The 17152-nt window shown below is 43.5% G+C and overlaps 1 protein-coding gene and 1 long non-coding RNA gene across 2 annotated transcripts in view; one reads left to right on the forward strand and one right to left on the reverse strand.

Annotated features, from left to right (window-relative positions):
• The window catches only part of steap4 (STEAP family member 4), a 17840-nt gene extending 10719 nt beyond the window's left edge, over positions 1 to 7121 (forward strand). The window contains exons 7-10 of the mRNA XM_046045331.1: positions 2813 to 2923; positions 4248 to 4290; positions 4474 to 4638; positions 6258 to 7121. Coding sequence (XP_045901287.1) covers positions 2813 to 2923; positions 4248 to 4290; positions 4474 to 4638; positions 6258 to 6515 — 577 coding nt within the window. The 3' untranslated portion in view covers positions 6516 to 7121. The remainder of the gene's footprint in view (positions 1 to 2812; positions 2924 to 4247; positions 4291 to 4473; positions 4639 to 6257) is intronic.
• An 8270-nt stretch (positions 7122 to 15391) lies between these two features.
• Positions 15392 to 16308, reverse strand: LOC123968910. The gene is made up of 2 exons (XR_006824572.1): positions 16199 to 16308; positions 15392 to 15524 (listed from the first exon to the last, which is right to left on the reverse strand). It is a non-coding gene; the product is annotated as an uncharacterized LOC123968910 (long non-coding RNA).
• Between the last annotated feature and the right edge of the window lie 844 nt (positions 16309 to 17152).

Genomic DNA, 17152 nt, shown 5'->3' on the forward strand with positions numbered 1-17152 from the left:
GGGGAGAAAAGAGGACGAGGAGATGCTGGTTGTGTGGTTCCAGAGCAGGACTGAGCAGAATCTGCTTCAACACTGCGTGCGGACTGAGGATGGAGTGCATGAGCTGCCGAGTGTTGTGTTGGAGTAGCAGTAACAGACCTGAGAGAAGGGCTACCCGACGGTGCAGGGTAGAGACTGCCTCCGGAGCGTCTGAGCACAGCCTCCTTCAGGATCCTACGTCGGGAAGCGGAGGTTTTTGACCGGGATGACGGCCGCCGATCAGGCCCGGCGGCAGACCGGCGGCCCAGTGCAGGAGATGTAGCCGGTGAAGGAGATGCAACAGTGTCGGCAGGCACTGTGCGCCAAAAGAGATCCGTATCAGGGAGACTCGAAGCCGCAGGTGCATCAGCTGGATGGACCGGAGTGTCGTTAGACAGGGCTGCATAGCGGTTGGAGAGGCCGATGTGCGGAGGAGAGGCAGCCCCATCCGAGCCTCTCTTGCAGCCACGGACCACCACTTCAGCCCAGGTTGACTGATGCTTCGGAGTCGAGCAGGATGAAAGCCTGGGAAGGCTAGAGGGGTCCAAAAAACACGGTGTCCTGGATGTTAGCGGTTGCGCTAAGAGAAACAATCTGTTTGGCTTGTACTGAAGCCACATCCATAAAGCCAGTCAGCAGGGAATCTTTCTCTTTGAGTTCCTCTGAAAGTCGTCGGATGTCTTCCATAAGGTCAGCAATCTTTTTGTTTGCTTTCTTAAGGAGTGTGCAGTCCTCATGGGGCAGAGTTATCTCGGCTATCATAGTCACTGGAGCTTTGTTGTGGTCAGTAGCGTTGATCGCGTTTTTACGGTCATCTAGCTTAAAATCCATGTCGGATGACTAAAATCCTTAACCCATGTAAAACTTAAATAAAGTTAAGTTAAATAAAAAGGATATAAAAAATGTAACGGAAAAAAAAGAGTGGATTAAAACTGGATAAGAGTCCGGTTTAAGACGGAGCTTCCGACAGGTGGCTACAGACGCCAACGCATGCGCAGAGTGCAGATTACGTCAGCAATTACGTCAGAGATCTTGTGACAAGATGATATATGTGTCATCTGTGTCTGATAATGGTGCTAAGTTAAAAGGAGTTAGCATGCAACAACTCTGTGTCTGTGTGGAGCATAATATTACTTGTGTAATGCTTCACACAGACACAGAGTTGTATGGATGTTATGTATCATTGTGCATTGCGTTTTTTCACTGGCTGTAATTATAGGACACATCATTGTACCCTTTACTATAAAGCTAAATGGCCTTCACTCAATGCAAGGTACATTCATTGGTGTGTAGTGTTTTATCTATAAGGCACTTCTTGGACTAGCTCCTACCTGTTTGAGTATCTTCTTAACAAGTACTCAAGGCTATTATGGATTACGTTCACAGGACGTCCTACACTTGTTGGTCCCTCCGAAAAGAATTGGGTAAAAAAGCCTTCATGTTTGCTGCACCTTCTGCTTGGAACCTTCTTCAGAACTCGTTGAAACTGACTGCCTTTATTTCTTATAGACATTTTTTTTCAACTCTGAAGGATATGGAGCAGGTGAACATGGTCATTGCCTTATTCTGCCTTATTCAACACAGGGGCTTGTGTTACTTATGTACACTGTAAAAAATGCCTGTGAAATCCATAGTTATTTACTGTGATTTGTTTTACAGTAAGTTTCTTACAGTGTATGGATGATTGATGTCTTTTATATGTTGGAAACTTGTTCTTTATGTTCTTTTATGCTGGCCAGGTCTCTCTTGCAAAAGAGATTTTAATCTCAATGAGACTCACCTGGTTAAATAAAGGTTAAATAAAATTTAATTAGCGGTGGCTGAGAACAATAATAACCTCACCTTAACCATGAAATGACCACAACAATAAAACCTCAATGAAAAACACATCAATACATGTACATCTACAAAAGCTAAATAGTCCTGTGCAAAGCCAAGTAACGTTACACTGTTAACCTATTTAATGCCCAAGTACATTACCAGTCTGTAAAGAAAGAAAAGTTTCTTTGGCGTGCTAGTTGGCAGGATTTGCCAGGTGAGGAACAATTGTGGTTCCGCTGTAGTATTTTGCTCTGTCATGTAGGGCTGCAGCAACTGATGATTTAGTACTGGGAGCTGCTATAAATTATTTCATGGATTCATCGATGCATTGTTTAAGAAGTACTTTTGCTTGGTGGCTGATCAGGGGCCGTTGTACTGTTGTGGTAACGTTAGGCAACATAAGTTTTGTTTTACGGTGGAAGGACTGTAACATTACAGTTGTTGTTTTCTTTTACCTTGAAATAATCCCATAAGTTGGACACTTTCTTCTTCGTCCCTCACTATTTTCTCTCTTTTCCTCCACTTTGTAAACAGCGCCATCATAATCACATGGTGTTCACACAGCGCATAAGCGCAATGTGCGACAGTAATAAATGTCCTTGCGAAACAGTGTGGTACATAGTTATATGGATTATGTCTTGATGCAAAGAATATGCGTCGATGCATTTTAGTAATCGATTTAATTGATGAATCGTTTGGTTCTGCTGCGTGTCTGCTCCGAGCAGAACATGCTGGAAGACAGCTGTGGCTGTAAGACTGCTGGAAGACAGCTGTAGCTGTCTGCAGCGAATTGTGGTCCAGAGAAAAGAGAGTGAGCATAAGTTGTGCTGGGGGTTTTGTTGATCAGGTGAGGTCATGGGTCATAGATCGCTAGCTCACATGATAAAAGTTCAGTTTAGATCACAAATTAACTTCATCTGTGAAGTCCTTGCAGTCCCAATGCACCATACAAGTAAAAATTTGTTTGTTTCAGGCGTTTCCCAGACTGGCTGGATCGTTGGATGCTCTGCAGGAAACAGCTGGGACTGATAGCACTTGGCTTTGCTTCTCTACATGTGCTCTACACTCTCATCATCCCAATAAGGTATGTTACAGGTTCATACATCATACTCCCTATTTCAATATATCACCACGTCTTATTACATTGTTGTTGTTAACCCTAACCCAAAACAAATAATGACAGCTTTGAATTTGGAAGTAATTAAAACTGTAACTTTAATTCAGTCAGTTTAAAAGAAACACCTTGCAAAAACAAATACAGTCTAATAACAATAATAATAATAGCCCTGCAATTATTCCTACCGTTTTTAGGATGCAGGGCTGCATTACTTTGGGCTTGGTGTACCTAAAAACCTGTCATCTGTGTAACCTGGCAAATAGTAGGGTAATATATGGCATATAAATAGTCAGACCACATAGAGGATAACTACATATGTAACCAGAAAATTCAAACAATTAGCCTTCAGTTTCTTACAGCGTCTCCTCTTAAAGAAAGGTTTTCAGATGAAAAGGCATGATTGCTGACCACTAAAATGTATTTTTACTTGATAAGCTGGAGAAGTCGGCAAAAGAGTAGAAAGAAAAAAAGATGTTTGGCAAGAGCTATTGTTAGAAAGACAGAAAAATGGACAGATGTCATCAAAAAGATGGAAGAATGTTGGAAAGTGTTTTTGCAGTATGTAGCTAAGTGGTTGCTAAAGTGTTTGGAATGGTTGGAAAGATTTTGATTGGCAGTATATTTGGGCCGATAGTCAATGCAATCATCCATCAGCTGACAGGCATCATGATTTAACACGTGATTTAAAAATGTAGGCTATAGCACCTTTTTTAAGACAATTGCCGCCATCTCGCTTCTTCGTGAGTCCAGGTTTGTCCCTGTTATTGGTTCGAATGCTGTTCATACCAGAAATTAACCGCTTCAGAGTTCACTTGACAGTGGTCCAAAACCAGCCCTTAGAGACAGGCTGTGAGCTGTTGTTTGGTCCTCACCAGAGTTAGAGTCTGGTGTTAGCACCAACCCAAACGAACCAAGGCTGATGTGGACCAATCCTTAGAAGAGGGGTAAAGCTAAGGTTTGAATGAATTGTGGTTGTGTACTAAAATATACCATATGAAAAAAACTATTAACTGTAAAAAGAAGGAAGTAAATTAGAGAAGAAAGGAGCTGTTTGACACAGAGCTGTTAATTGTGGAGATTAATTGTTGCACGCTGAAATGCAATTTTTAATTTTTTTAATCTAAGATCTTTGAGTTGATGGGCACCAAAGAGAATGCCTTCTGGAAAGTGCAGCTGAATTACAGTACAAAACATTATAATAATCTGCCTGCCTTAGTTGTGTAAAAGATGAAGTCAATGTAAATTTGCCTGATAATTATTCTTTAAAAGGTTTTGTCATTTGCATCCCCAGATATTATGTGAGATTCAGGCTTGCTGCGAATACCATCTCACAGGTAAGACAGCCATGCATCTTGAAAATTAGTGTGTTTGATGAATTCAAAGCTTTGTGTTTGTTTGCATAAGATATACTTGCTTATTCAGATACAACCATGAATTCAGATTATTTTTGATTATTCTGTACTGTTTCCAGAAACTGTTAAAACACATCACTCTGTCTTGTTTATTGTCACTTTTAGATCAAGGAGAACCGAACATCAGAGTTTGACACCGACGTGGCGTGGCGTAGTGACTCTTACTTATCCATGGGGATTCTAGGATTTGGCTTCTATGTCGTGTTGGGAATAACCTCTCTTCCTTCTGTCAGCAATGCTCTCAGCTGGAGAGAGTTCAGCTTCATACAGGTGGATACTGGCATGTGTGTCTGAGTCATATGATATGTGGATATCTTGATGTGTTAGAATGTGTGAGCTTCAGAGTGTCCGCACATTCACAGTGACACATTAGGGACATAGAATACAGACCTCTTCTTTGGCTGTGTAGGCTGCCGTGCAGCACATCATAATGTGGCTGAATCTTGTTTACTGTTAACTGGAGGAATGAGACCACAGGGTTTTTATTAGTTTCCTGTGGTGCTGGCCCTGTGGTCTCCCAAGCAATCTGTCCAACAGCTTTTCCCTTATGTGGATGTGGGTGTTTGTACCTGTGTATGTGTTTTTAGAGGAATTATTAAATAACAGAGTGTATAGTTATTGCATTGTTCATCCCACAAATTAAAAAGGTGCAATTGTATATACCATCTACTTAGATTTGCATGTAAATGTTGTGATGCAAAAGATAGCAAAGGCTTCACACCTTTTGTAGCCAACTGATTTGGCACTCTTAGCCCACAAAAAGGAAACTGAATGGAAGACAAGCACATTGCTGGTCATTTTAGAGCCATTTCTGTGATATTTCATGAGCCAGCTTCTGATAAAATGAATACAAACAACCATTTGGACATTTAATTTGGGACAACTGATTATCTCACCTCTACAATGTGGCCTTGAAAAGCTGCAAATGACACCCTGATTGATGATTCAGTTAACACAGAGATACACGCTCACAATATTAAATAGGTTCAGTTGATACCCACTTACAAAGTGCCTGCTGGACATATTTTAAAGTGTGTTTCTGTGTACTGCCACTACAGTATTGCACCTGTTTATGCTCTGGGCTGCTGAGGTTCTGTTAGTGTGGAAATTTACAGAGAAGCTACTGGACCTTTAAGGAATGTGGATACTGGCAGAACAAACTATTTGCTACAATCTTCACATCACATCCATTAGCCAAGATTCAAGCTCAAGATGATTCTGTGTGCTTCAGCCCAGATGGAAAATAGTTGCATGGGCCAGATAGCTGTTTCCAACTTCCTGTTGGGAGAAATGTGTGGGAAGTGATTTTTTTCGTACCCTTGCAAAATCTTCCACTGCAATTGTTTTTACTTGGGCAAACACAAATGTTTACCTTTTTTCTAACTTTGACCAATCGAAAATGAAATCAGCCTCACCACAAGGAACAAACTCATTCATAAATGTAACTAGGTCATGTCAAGCTCATTTTCTCATTCCACACCCCTCCCCTTTACTCAAGCCCAAATTAGAGCAGTGCTTTAAATGTTAAGTTATTCATCAAATGTAATTTGGGGGGCATACATTATCCTTGGCCACAGTCTTTACGTCTTGTTCATGTGTGTGAAATGGATCCACTTGCCTCTAAATTTGCAAGTGTGCGTGTATGCACACCCTCTATATAAAGTAATTAAATTATCGTTATGTGCATCTGTGTGCACAATGTAGATGAGTATGTTGGCGTGCGTGTAGGTCAAAATCTTGTCTCTATAAAGGTCAGTCTATCACATTCCAGCTTACTGAACCTATTACACAGAGAATAGCTCTGTGTAATATCAGTGCAAGTGTAACTATTTGAATCTGTGAGTGTGCACGGGTACTCAGTGAGTGTGTCTTGTTTTTCCCTCTTCCAGTCCAAGCTGGGATACGTGACACTGTTCTTCTGTACCTTTCACACCTACCTGTATGGCTGGAACAGGTTCCTTTTCCCCTCTTCCTACAAATGGTACACTCCTTCGGCCTACATGCTCTGTCTGGTGGTGCCTTCTGTGGTGATAGTGCTCAAGCTGCTGCTCCTCTTGCCCTGTGTGGACCACAGGCTTGTCCGCATTCGACAGGGCTGGGAGAGGACTGATCCAGAGGAAGACAGCAACAAATCACTGCTAAAATAGGACAATTACAGACACAAAATCACTGGTATGCACAGAAAACAGACAAAAAGACACCCCGGTGACTTGTATTCCAAGAACTCTATCAACAGGTGACCTGGCTTATTGTTTTGGATGTCATAGATCCAACACTATACAATTACACCTACTGTTCTTCTCTCTAATGTCAACAAAGTAAGGTTTTCATCAGTTATACAAATACCTTGGACCTACATAGATAATCATCACATGCATTAATGCAGCCATACTGCATTTTAACATTACTTTGCTTTTGTAAGGTCTTTTCTTCCACTAGATTTTAATTCTTGGTATATTCATTTTCATCCAATATTGTTACAGAAAGACTCTGAGATCAATGACTTTGCAGTATTTCCTTTAATAACAGCAGCAACAGTTTGACCAACACTAATTTTTATATCTTTGAGTTTCTAAACAACCTTTATCTATAGTATATGACGGCTTATGTTTATTGGATTGTTTTCTGTGTATTTCAGTTATTGGATTTAATTCTCAATGCTTTTCTTTTGTTGTTCCTTATTAATGTTCCTATATGTCAAGTGTAACCACCACTGTGAAATGCTTTTCAAAATAAACACAAGTGTGACTGAACAGCATTGTCTTGTCTCTCTTTCACCCTCCCATATATATATATATCTTATCCTGTCTGGAAGCTCAGTCATACTCAGGGAGTTTTCCCTGCTGAGCTGAATGTGCTCTGTCTAGTCGTCTCGGTCTGATCCCTCTCCAGGGTTCATCCCTCCAGCTGATCTGACGCCGTTCTCCAGGAAACATTCGCTCTGAGCTGCAGGCTTCTCCCCAGTCATTACTGGTTCTCATCACATCAGTGAAGAGAGGAGCACGCAGACTCCTCCATCACTGAAGTCGGCTGCAGAGCGAATATAATATTTGGTTGTGACAGTACAGATAGGCCCTTGATGTTGTGCTGCAGCAAGTCAGTTTAGTTGATCGTGAAGGGAGTGAAGAAAGCATGGAACAGCTAACTGGTAGTTGTTAGTGACACATGATCAAGCATTAATCTATCAACATTGACAAGCCGGCACACACAAATGCTGTAGGTTGCCTCATGCATGAATGCATTCAAAACACACCCCCACTCACAAACACACATCTGTAGTACAGGAAGATGAATGAAAGAAAGAAAAAGCAGAGGAAAAACATCTAAATGATCTAAAGAATGATTATGCTACATTCTGTAAATTATGTTTAGAATTTTTATCCCACTTAAGGAAATGCCTTGACAGGTAACAAGCTGCTATAAATTGTGAGCTCTTAAATTGGAAAGGCATGAATTAAGAAACACTGTAAATACAGTAGACTTGTCCATGTTTGCGATTGGTCATATGCTGCAAACACAGACTCTTTTATGTGAACACACACAGCTAGATTGGGAAAACCTGGGTTGTCTTATTGAGTTGATAATCAACTGCTTAGCGTGACTGTGGCTGTTAGGCTTAAGCCAGATAACGAAACGATATCCTGGGTATGTTGAACTTGGATTCGTTTGATGTATTTATTTTGGAGTGTTTGAATATGGGAACTGGCATCCACCCTTTTAAAAATAATATAAAACCTGAAGGGCCTCAAGAGAAGAGTGGGCTGGCCAAACCAAACACAGGCCCTCCAACCAGACAGCTACTATCGCCACCGGCCACACAAGATGTTGTGTCGTTTTGGTGAATGTACAGATAGATAAATGGATGTAGAGGGGAGTGGTGGTGGAGAAAGGATGCCATCTGGATGCTGAGTCTGATTATATTGCACTAATCCGTATGTGGGCTTGATGGAGATCGTTGAGATTGTTGTAAATGTATGAATGGTAGGCCTGGGATGACCAACGGCCGAGGACCTTAATGGTTTGGTCGTAGATGCCTGATCTGGCCGCTGTGGAAGCGGCGCCGATGTGGAATGAATGGCTTGAATAATGTTCGGGTGATATGCCTGAAATGCAGAGGATTCTGTTCAGATGTTTCTGGAACCAGAATCGAGTGGCCATTTTCCTGTTTCGGTAAGGAAAAGTGGGTGCGTTGGTGATGCCTTAGCGACGTACCTGGATACATTTGGATAGTGGCTTGTAGGGGCTGAGATAGGAGCTGAGGTGGAAGATGTAGATGGGGAAGGAAACTCTTAGCTGATCCGTTTTACTTCTTCAGAGTGTGAAAATGAGAGAGATAGAGGTGTGAATGGTGATGTCTGACAGGGGTAGGGGTGAATTCTGAACACCTCAGGAAGCCGAAGAAAGCCAGCAAAAACATGGATTCTAGAGTCGAATCGATTGCTGGCGACATGTATCCTGAATGAAGAGAATGAATTCAGCGACTGAGGAGGTCTGAAGTGAGGGGTAAGCATCTAGTGGCTAGTGGGTTCTTGTTTCTTCAAGCCTTTAAATAACATTGTGATGTGGGAATGAGAGGTGGACGGACATGGGAAGCCGGTGACTATTCTTGAAGAAGAAATTGATGCCTGCTAAGTAGGTCTGGATGGTAGAGGGGCGGATTTTCTCAATGGAATGCGCGTAGGTGATGAAATTGCAGATGGAAATGGCAGCAGATATGTGGCGTGAAATGCCTTGAAGGGATTCCAGCCAGTCAAGTAGGCTGAGAGAGTGCTAGGGGCGAGGTTGTTAATGATGGCTTCTTGTGAGGTGTAAGAGAGGTTTCTCAGCTGAGGATTTAGTTTAATGTTGTGGTTGAAAACGGTGGCACTGGTGTGGGATGACAGTCCGATTCTGGAGCCAAGTGTCTGAATTTCTGGAAAGAGAAACGAGACAATGAATCGGCGATGCTGTTTTGGTGGCCGGGAACATGAGCTGCCCTGAGGATGAACTGATGTTGGGCGGATATTAGTGTGAGTCTGCGAAGGAACTGACCGGAGAACGAGATCGACCTTTGTTTAAGATTTCAACTACTGCTGTGTTGTCGGAATGAATGAGAACGGACTTCTTGACCATTCGTGCCCCCAAAGAATGGCGGCGATGACAATGGGATATAGTTTGTGGAGCGCCAATGAAGGAGAGCCGGACTTGGTGCTTAAATGTCTGAATTCTGAGGGCCAAGTGGAGGCGAACCTCCTCCCCCCGTAGTATCCGCCGAAACCTACAGAAGGAGCTGCGTCAGTGTACAGCTGAATGTCCTCAGGCTGGGTGATGAAGTCTTCATTGAAGAAGGAAATGCAGTTCCAGGGAACCAGGAAATGTAGTCACAGGCGCATTTCCATTTTGGAGAGAGAGAGGGGATGGCTGCGGCTGTGGTTAAGAGATTGGACAAGAAGGATTTTGCCTGCGGAATTATGCGAATGGCATAATTGAGATGGCCGAGGAGGGCTAGTAGCTGACGTTTGGTGCATCTGACTGCTAGAAGAAAGTTTGAGAGAAGTAGAGAGATGCGCTGTATTTTCTTTGCGGGCAGCGATGCCTGAAAGGAGGTTGAGTCCAGGGTGATCCCTAAGAACTCGATGGAGGTGCTAGGCCCTGAGGTTTTCTCTTTGGAGAGGGGGATGCCTAGTTCATGAAAAGCTTTGATGAGAGTATCAAGCCCTGCACGAAGGGGTGACGATGGTGGAGTGACAACGAGGAAATCGTCAAGGAGTTGGAGTATGTAAGGAAGTCTGTAGTTGTTAGTCAAGATCCAGCACAGGGCTTCAGACAGGGAGTCAAAGATCTTGGGACTGCTTGAAGCCGAAGGCAAGACGCACGGAAAAGTAATAGGCTCCTTTCCAGCAAACCCCGAAAAAACGCCAGAAATCTGGGTGTATGGGCAAGACTTTGAATGCGCTGGTAATATCTGCCCTTTGATCTGCTATGCGGATGAGGGTGATGGCATGGGAACTTCCGGGTGGCGACGCCTAGAGGACTGATTCGGAACGCTGAAAAAGGAGGCTTGTCGAATGGGCCTATCATGGAACCCTTTTTGACTTCTTTAGCTAATGAAGAGTCGACTATGTGGAGTTTTGAGAGAGCAGACTGCGGCAGGTGTGCGTAGAGTCTGGGCAGACTACTATACCTGGATGGAAACCGTGTGTGAAGTCGTTTATGAGAAAATTAACAAACAGTCTATCTGGGTGATTTTGTAAATCAGTGGCGAGGCTGTTTACCTTGACTGGTGTGGCGTTCAAGTCATTCTGCAGGAGTGGTCAGATTATGAGGGCAGGTGCTCCTGGCGTGAGCTCCTCTGCAATAGGAGCAGACGTGCATGAGTCGGCAGTTGGACATTGAGCAGCCGAGGTGATTATAATTGTTGCAGACCATCCTGCCTCCCTGATAAAGGATTGGCCTCCCCCATTTGTCGATTCCCTTTGGTATGGGGATGTTGATGGAGGGATGTATGTCTGCCGGCCTGAAGATGATGGGAGGTGGGGGTGCGGCTGATGACAGGCGATTAAACGCTGAGCCGTTGCGCGAGGAAGAAGGGTGTGAACGTGGTGGTGGGGCACTGACTGTACATGCTGAGGCAGGGTGGGAGGGGGCTCCGCATAACTCGCAGGAGAGGGAAGTGCGGGCTGCAAAGATGCGGCAGTAAAGTTCGGTATTGAGAGCTCCCCAGTATGTGCCCTGGTTGAATTGCTGGATTTGACCGGCTGCCCGTGAAATGCACGTGGTAGCTACAGAAACCCGTCCCCCCGAACCGTAAAGCCATGTCTAACACTATGGAGAGATAATCGTCCAACTCCTTCAGGGAAGGCTAAGCAGATGGTGTTGCGGAAGAGAGAAAAAGCTAGGGAAAATTTAGAGTTAATTCCCTATCTCTGGAGGATGAAGGGTGATGGGGCTGTACTGAACCAAGGTTAGTCTGTATTTCCCTGGGATGACTAGTGTCAATTATGGATGGTTGGAGGAGCTGAGCTAAGTCTATGTAATTACCGGCAAGAATCTGCTGGCGCAATGGGGGGAGATAGGTGAAGTTTGATGGATTGTTGAAGCTAGCTGAGTTGCTGGTGTTGCTGTGGCCAGGGAAAAATTGTTAACACAAGCAAAAACATTCATTAGGAAGCTCAGGATCACCGCAGATGATTGGTGAGGCCCTTTGAGTTGCTGTGCCGGGGTCCTGAAATGAAAATCCCGTATTGCTGTGAGTGGCTGAAGGAAGGGTAGAGGAAGGGATGATGGGATGAAAGGATGTGTGTGCGCGGGAGGAGAGTGCAGCCTGCGGGCACAGGGATGAAAAGAAGGCAGAGATTTCCTGAGACATGACATCACGGAGGAAGCAGGCACATGGGGAAATACAACCTGATCCCCGCCAGGGGGAGCTGGAGATGCATGCTGTGGCTGTCGAGGCCCTGTGACGTGATGCGTGACGCTGCTGGCCGTGTCCGACCCTGGCGGGAGACCCGGAAGCGCTGGAGGCACGGTGATTGGTATTGCTGGAGGATTGATGCAGGATTTGTAGAGATGGAACAAAGTTGCTTTATTGTCATTGTGGAGGAAGGATACTCCTTTACCTCTGAGGAACCGTTGAAGGCGAGCGACGGTCCAACATCAAACGTCAGGCTCGGTTAGTGGAAGAGGAGACGGCTGTGTTGCGGAGGATGGAGGGAGGCTTCTGCCGAGGAGAGGTTTTCTACCGACTCCCACGTCTGTGCCTGCGGCGACCTCGAATTCCTGATCTTGCTGGCTGATAGGATGAGGCCTGAGAGCCGCGGGAAGACGGGGATATTTCGTCGGAGAAGCGAGGATCCTGGCGATGCCGTGGTATGCTCACCTCGGATCGCAAACGGCTCCCCCGAGACACTAGGCTGATGTCTGACTGCTGTGGTGTAGGTGGGATGTAGCCGATTTGGAACAGCTCGTCGTAAAGGTCGTGACTCGGGTGAGTTGATTTCTAGTTCGGGGTCCATGATTTTGACCGTTGTCTCTCTTGCATCGAGCAAACGAAGACAGAGGAGGCCGGTTGAATAGCCCGGGTGTAGATATCAGTGTCAGCTGATTAGGTGTGGTTTTAGGCGTGGCCCTGGTCCTGAACCTAAGTTAACTAATTAATTACATTTTGGATAAAAGCATCAGTTAAATGAATAAATGTTTTAAAGATCTTTTTATTTTTTTACAAACGAAATTTGTTAAAATTGTCACTTCCAGGAAAGCTTTTAGTGCAACTCCTTGCAAGTTTTTTTTTTGTCATCTCCTGTCTACAGCAATTACGTTGTAGCTGATGGATTGTCAACAATTTTAATATCAATTTTGACAAATGCAATTATGATAAATAATGATGAATAATAACCACAAAGGATTACAAAAGTACTGTGGTGGCAACTTTAAAAACTTCTTTTGTCACAATTGCATGACATAAAGTTTCTGACTCATGCTTTCCAAAAGAGCAAAATTGTATAATCCAGTGAGGCAAGGAGGCATTTTATTTGACCAAAAAAAGACAAAATAAACGTCTCCAGGCAGAGTCCTAAATCCCGTGTGTTCTATCAAACTTACTTACACATAGGTAACAACTTTCCTATTGGTATGTGCGACGCGACGGTCAGAAAACTGTTGCTCTATGTCGGGTTGAAGGCGTCGAGGGGAGAGGGATGTAGGGGTCGTGAGAAGAGGGATGAAGGGGTCCAGGGGAGAGGGATGAAGGGGTCATGAGAAAAGGGATGAAGGGGTCCAGGGGAGAGGAATGAAGGGGTCATGAAAAGAGGGATTAAGGGGTCAAGGGGAGAGGGATGAAGGGGTCGAGGGGGGGAGATGAGTCTATGCCGTAGTAAGTCCTGGTGGTGATGCTGATGGCTGGTGCGGTGGATTGAGAAAGGGGAGGAAGGCGTTGTTTATTCCGTATGTATATATTTATACATGTATTTGTCTACATGTAGCACCTTATCGCCAATGCAATCCTCGTATGTGTAAAACACTACTTGGCACTACGGCCCTGGGTGCCCCGATAGGTGCCTTGATTAAATTGCTGGAGGTGGAAGGCGGCATGCAGCCTGGGAAGCAAAAGGACGTATTATGTGAAACTGATGCCACTGAATCGCGGAGCCAATCCAATGATGGAGAGAGTCGTCCTACACGGCCCTGCAATTGGGGAAGACTGAACGCGTTGTATCGCATTGACAGCGAAGGTAAGCTACAAGTGTGAGCTCCCTTCGGAGGTGAGGGATGTGTAGGTTGGATTGTGCCATGGGGTGTAAGAATCTCCCCCGGGAATGTTATGTCGAGTTAATGGATGGCTGGGAGAGCAGCGCGAGGTTGCAATACTTGCTGACAGAATTTGTGCCTGGGGAAGGTGAAGCGGGGAGGGCTGCAAGGTTGAAAGTGGGTGGACGGGGGAATGGTGCAGTTAAGGTGAATTGCAGGTGGTTGCAAGACCGACGATGCGTTATGGCGGTGGGTGTCATTGTGACGTCATCGTCATGTCAGGCGCGTGTGGCATTGCATCGGGAATGTGGAAGTGAGCGGCTTGCTGGAGGTGGCTGGGTAAACTGAAAAACCTTTTGGTGGAAAGGTATCTTTCCTTGAGTGCGTGCTGGAGGCAGACGACTGTCTGGTCAAAGATGGTTCTGGCGTTGGACGGAGCTGTAATTGGGTTGACCGGTGTGCAGCCGGTTGGAAGTAGGCGTCTGGAAGAGCGAACTTCTCCCGAAGTTGGCTGTGGCTGTGTGTGTTTGATGGGGTTGCTGAGCTCGCTGACTGGCAAGTCAGGCTAAAAATTGTGTAGTGTGAACTAGGCTTTAGAACACTAAACAGACCTCTCTACTGACTCTGAAAAACACAAAAGAAAGATGCCCAGGGTCCCTGCGGAAGGTAAGGAGGTGTGAGGTCTGCCAATGTTGCCAGGGCAATAAATTGCAATGTCTGAACTGTGAGATGCCTAAGAAAGCACTACAAGGAAACAGGAAGGACAGCGGATTGTCCTCGCAGTGGCAGACCACAGGGCCACACCGGATACTGATTGTTGCTTTTGAGCCCCCCACTTTGTTCAGGGACACATTTTTCCATTTCTATTACTCACATGTCTGTGAAACTTTGTTCAGTTTATGTTGTAGTTGTTGAATCTTTTCATGTACAAACAAATATTTACATATTTTAATATTTCTGAAAAAAAACACAGTTGTAAGTGAGAGGATGTTTTTTGCTGAGGATATATTTCCCAAGACTGGTCGGGTTCTTTACCAGTAAAACACTGTGTGAGCGTTGTTAACTCTCATGGTAGTTCACATTCATGGTTATTAGCTGCAAACGGACACGTTCAGTTCACCAGAAACATCAGCACATTCACACAACACTGGTTGAAGGAACCACTCTAATGTAATTCAGAATTAATTTCTGTTGTTTTTGTGTTAAAGTTGTGTCATGTTTTGTTACCAAAAAAAAAAGTTTTAATGTAATTTAATGTAAGTATCTTTATGCTTTTATAACTAAGAGTGAAATTGTTTTAACATTTATTTGCTTGACAGTCAAAACAATGCTCATCCCTCTTTTAACCAGAAGAAAATGATTTACATATTAACTTGTGCAAAACAGTCTTTGTATGGGAATTGTGATTGTTTAGTAAGCTTCTTCGAACCTTAAATCCTGAATGATGGGGAGCATGCCTTAAATGTGTGCCGTTCAGACTGCAAGAATCAGTACTTAATATTTTGCTTTAAGTTCCTGAAATTCTGTACAGGGACCAAAAATGTATGGACAGAACTTTTAATCTATAATTAACAAAGTTGTAAAGTCATTTCCCTCAAAATATTTTTGTATTGTATGTAGTAGTACAATTCATTAATTTAAATGAACATTTGATCTCATATTGATCCGTCTTATTTTTATATCTGATCTGAAAATGTTCACCTTCCCACAAGAAGACATAGCTTGTCTGGAACAGATTACGTCAAGACAGGATTTCAGTGCTGAAATTCTCTCATAAAATTAAAGATCCAACTGTAACTTTAACTGTGAAAAGGGCAGAATGCATTATAGTTTATTTTCAATGCCTACAGGTCCATTGCAGGACTCAGAGGCCACAGTCTTCTCTCTGGCTACACCTTCTGTTGACAGTGACTTCCAGATCTTCTGGCATGCTGTAAAAGATGACATGAAAGTCTTTAGCAGAAACAATACCACAGCATTTGGAGGGCTGGACTACAAGCTGAACATGTGTCACTCTGGGCTGGTGTAATTGCGGTTTGGACAACCTTCAATTAGGAAATGTGTAGGTTCTGGATCAAATTATGTTAGGACAGGTACAGTTTTATTACATTGTCAATTTTAATGTTTTATGCCAGAGTGCCAACAGAAGATGCACAAAAGACCTGTCACTAAACTTATAAAACAAAGCTATCAATATCAAAGTCAAATCAGGATTTCTGTCATTTTATGCCCAATACCATTATTGGATATGATTAGATTATGTCAACATTTTGTCTTTTTCACTATTACAAATGAGCATCTTTCTAGGAAATCAGCAATTTCAATACAAAAACGATTACTAAATTGCACTGTGTGCTGCCTCTGAAAAGACACAACCTCAGTACACCAACGTTGTTTGCCAGGAAAACACCAAACAAGCGCAAGTACACTTGGCAATACACTACTGTTCAATGAAAATTTCTACTGCTATTATCACACAGGCTGAGTGTTACAACAGATAAACAGGACTGTGGACCCAAAATGCAGACACTGGCTAGGAGGTTGCAGTTCAAGTGAAGATTTATTCACTCTAAACAAAAAAGGAATTCTAACAGAACAGGCTTACTTCTTAATTCACAGTGAGAGTCCAAATAAAAGGGAAAATCCAACAGGCAGAAACAATCCACCACACAGGGAATAGTCCAAAAAACAGCACACAAGGCAGAACACTCAACAATAGACAATGACGCCACAAGGACAAAACACAACTGAGGGCAATATATACACACACAAGGGCAATTAACACAGGTGAGACACATAAGCAATCAGCAGACAGGAAGCAAAGCTTGAAAAAAACACATGAAACTGATCACTACAAAATAAAACAGGAAGTAAAGTGTGGGACCCACAGAAATGTTGGCCTTGTTAATGGACTCTGTTGGGCATGTTGATGGACACATAACAGTGGGCACCCCCCATTCTAATGTAGTATTTTAATTGTTTTGATTTTTCTTTAGTAATCTGATGTATATGCTATTGTACAATAACAACTGTAATATTTTAGTAGGTCAGTTTATGGGTATAATGTGTAAAGCTCACACAGGCACTTTGGGCAATGTGTGGGGTCCTTCGGGTTAGACAGGAGGGCACACACGTCAGTCAGTAGACGTAAACAGCCTGCTGTACATAGAGACAACGTTCTGCTGATGTGCTTGTGTTTCTGTATTTACAGAATACGAAAGTAAAGGAGTTATTGTAAACTTATACACGCCTGGAAGTCCCTTTTGTGTCCAAGTGTGCAACAAAAGTGTAGCATGTCTAATCTAGCTATGAATTTTAATATTCAGACAATATCAATCCATAAAAAGCTCTCGTTTCGCAAAAAGGGGCGCCACCAGAGTTGTTATTAACCTAGAGTCTCCGGACCTCTAGGTAGCTTTTAATAATTATACAATTATTCACCAGTGATCAGTTAGTTAATAATCGCTCAATTATCTTAAATCAGTCAGTCTCATATCTAAAGGGTAAATTCTCTTGGCAGGGACTCAGAAGTAGGCAATACACAATTCCTTGGTTACAG

The sequence above is a fragment of the Micropterus dolomieu genome, linkage group LG03 (assembly GCF_021292245.1).
Source record: "Micropterus dolomieu isolate WLL.071019.BEF.003 ecotype Adirondacks linkage group LG03, ASM2129224v1, whole genome shotgun sequence".
In the NCBI taxonomy this organism is placed as follows: domain Eukaryota; kingdom Metazoa; phylum Chordata; class Actinopteri; order Centrarchiformes; family Centrarchidae; genus Micropterus; species Micropterus dolomieu.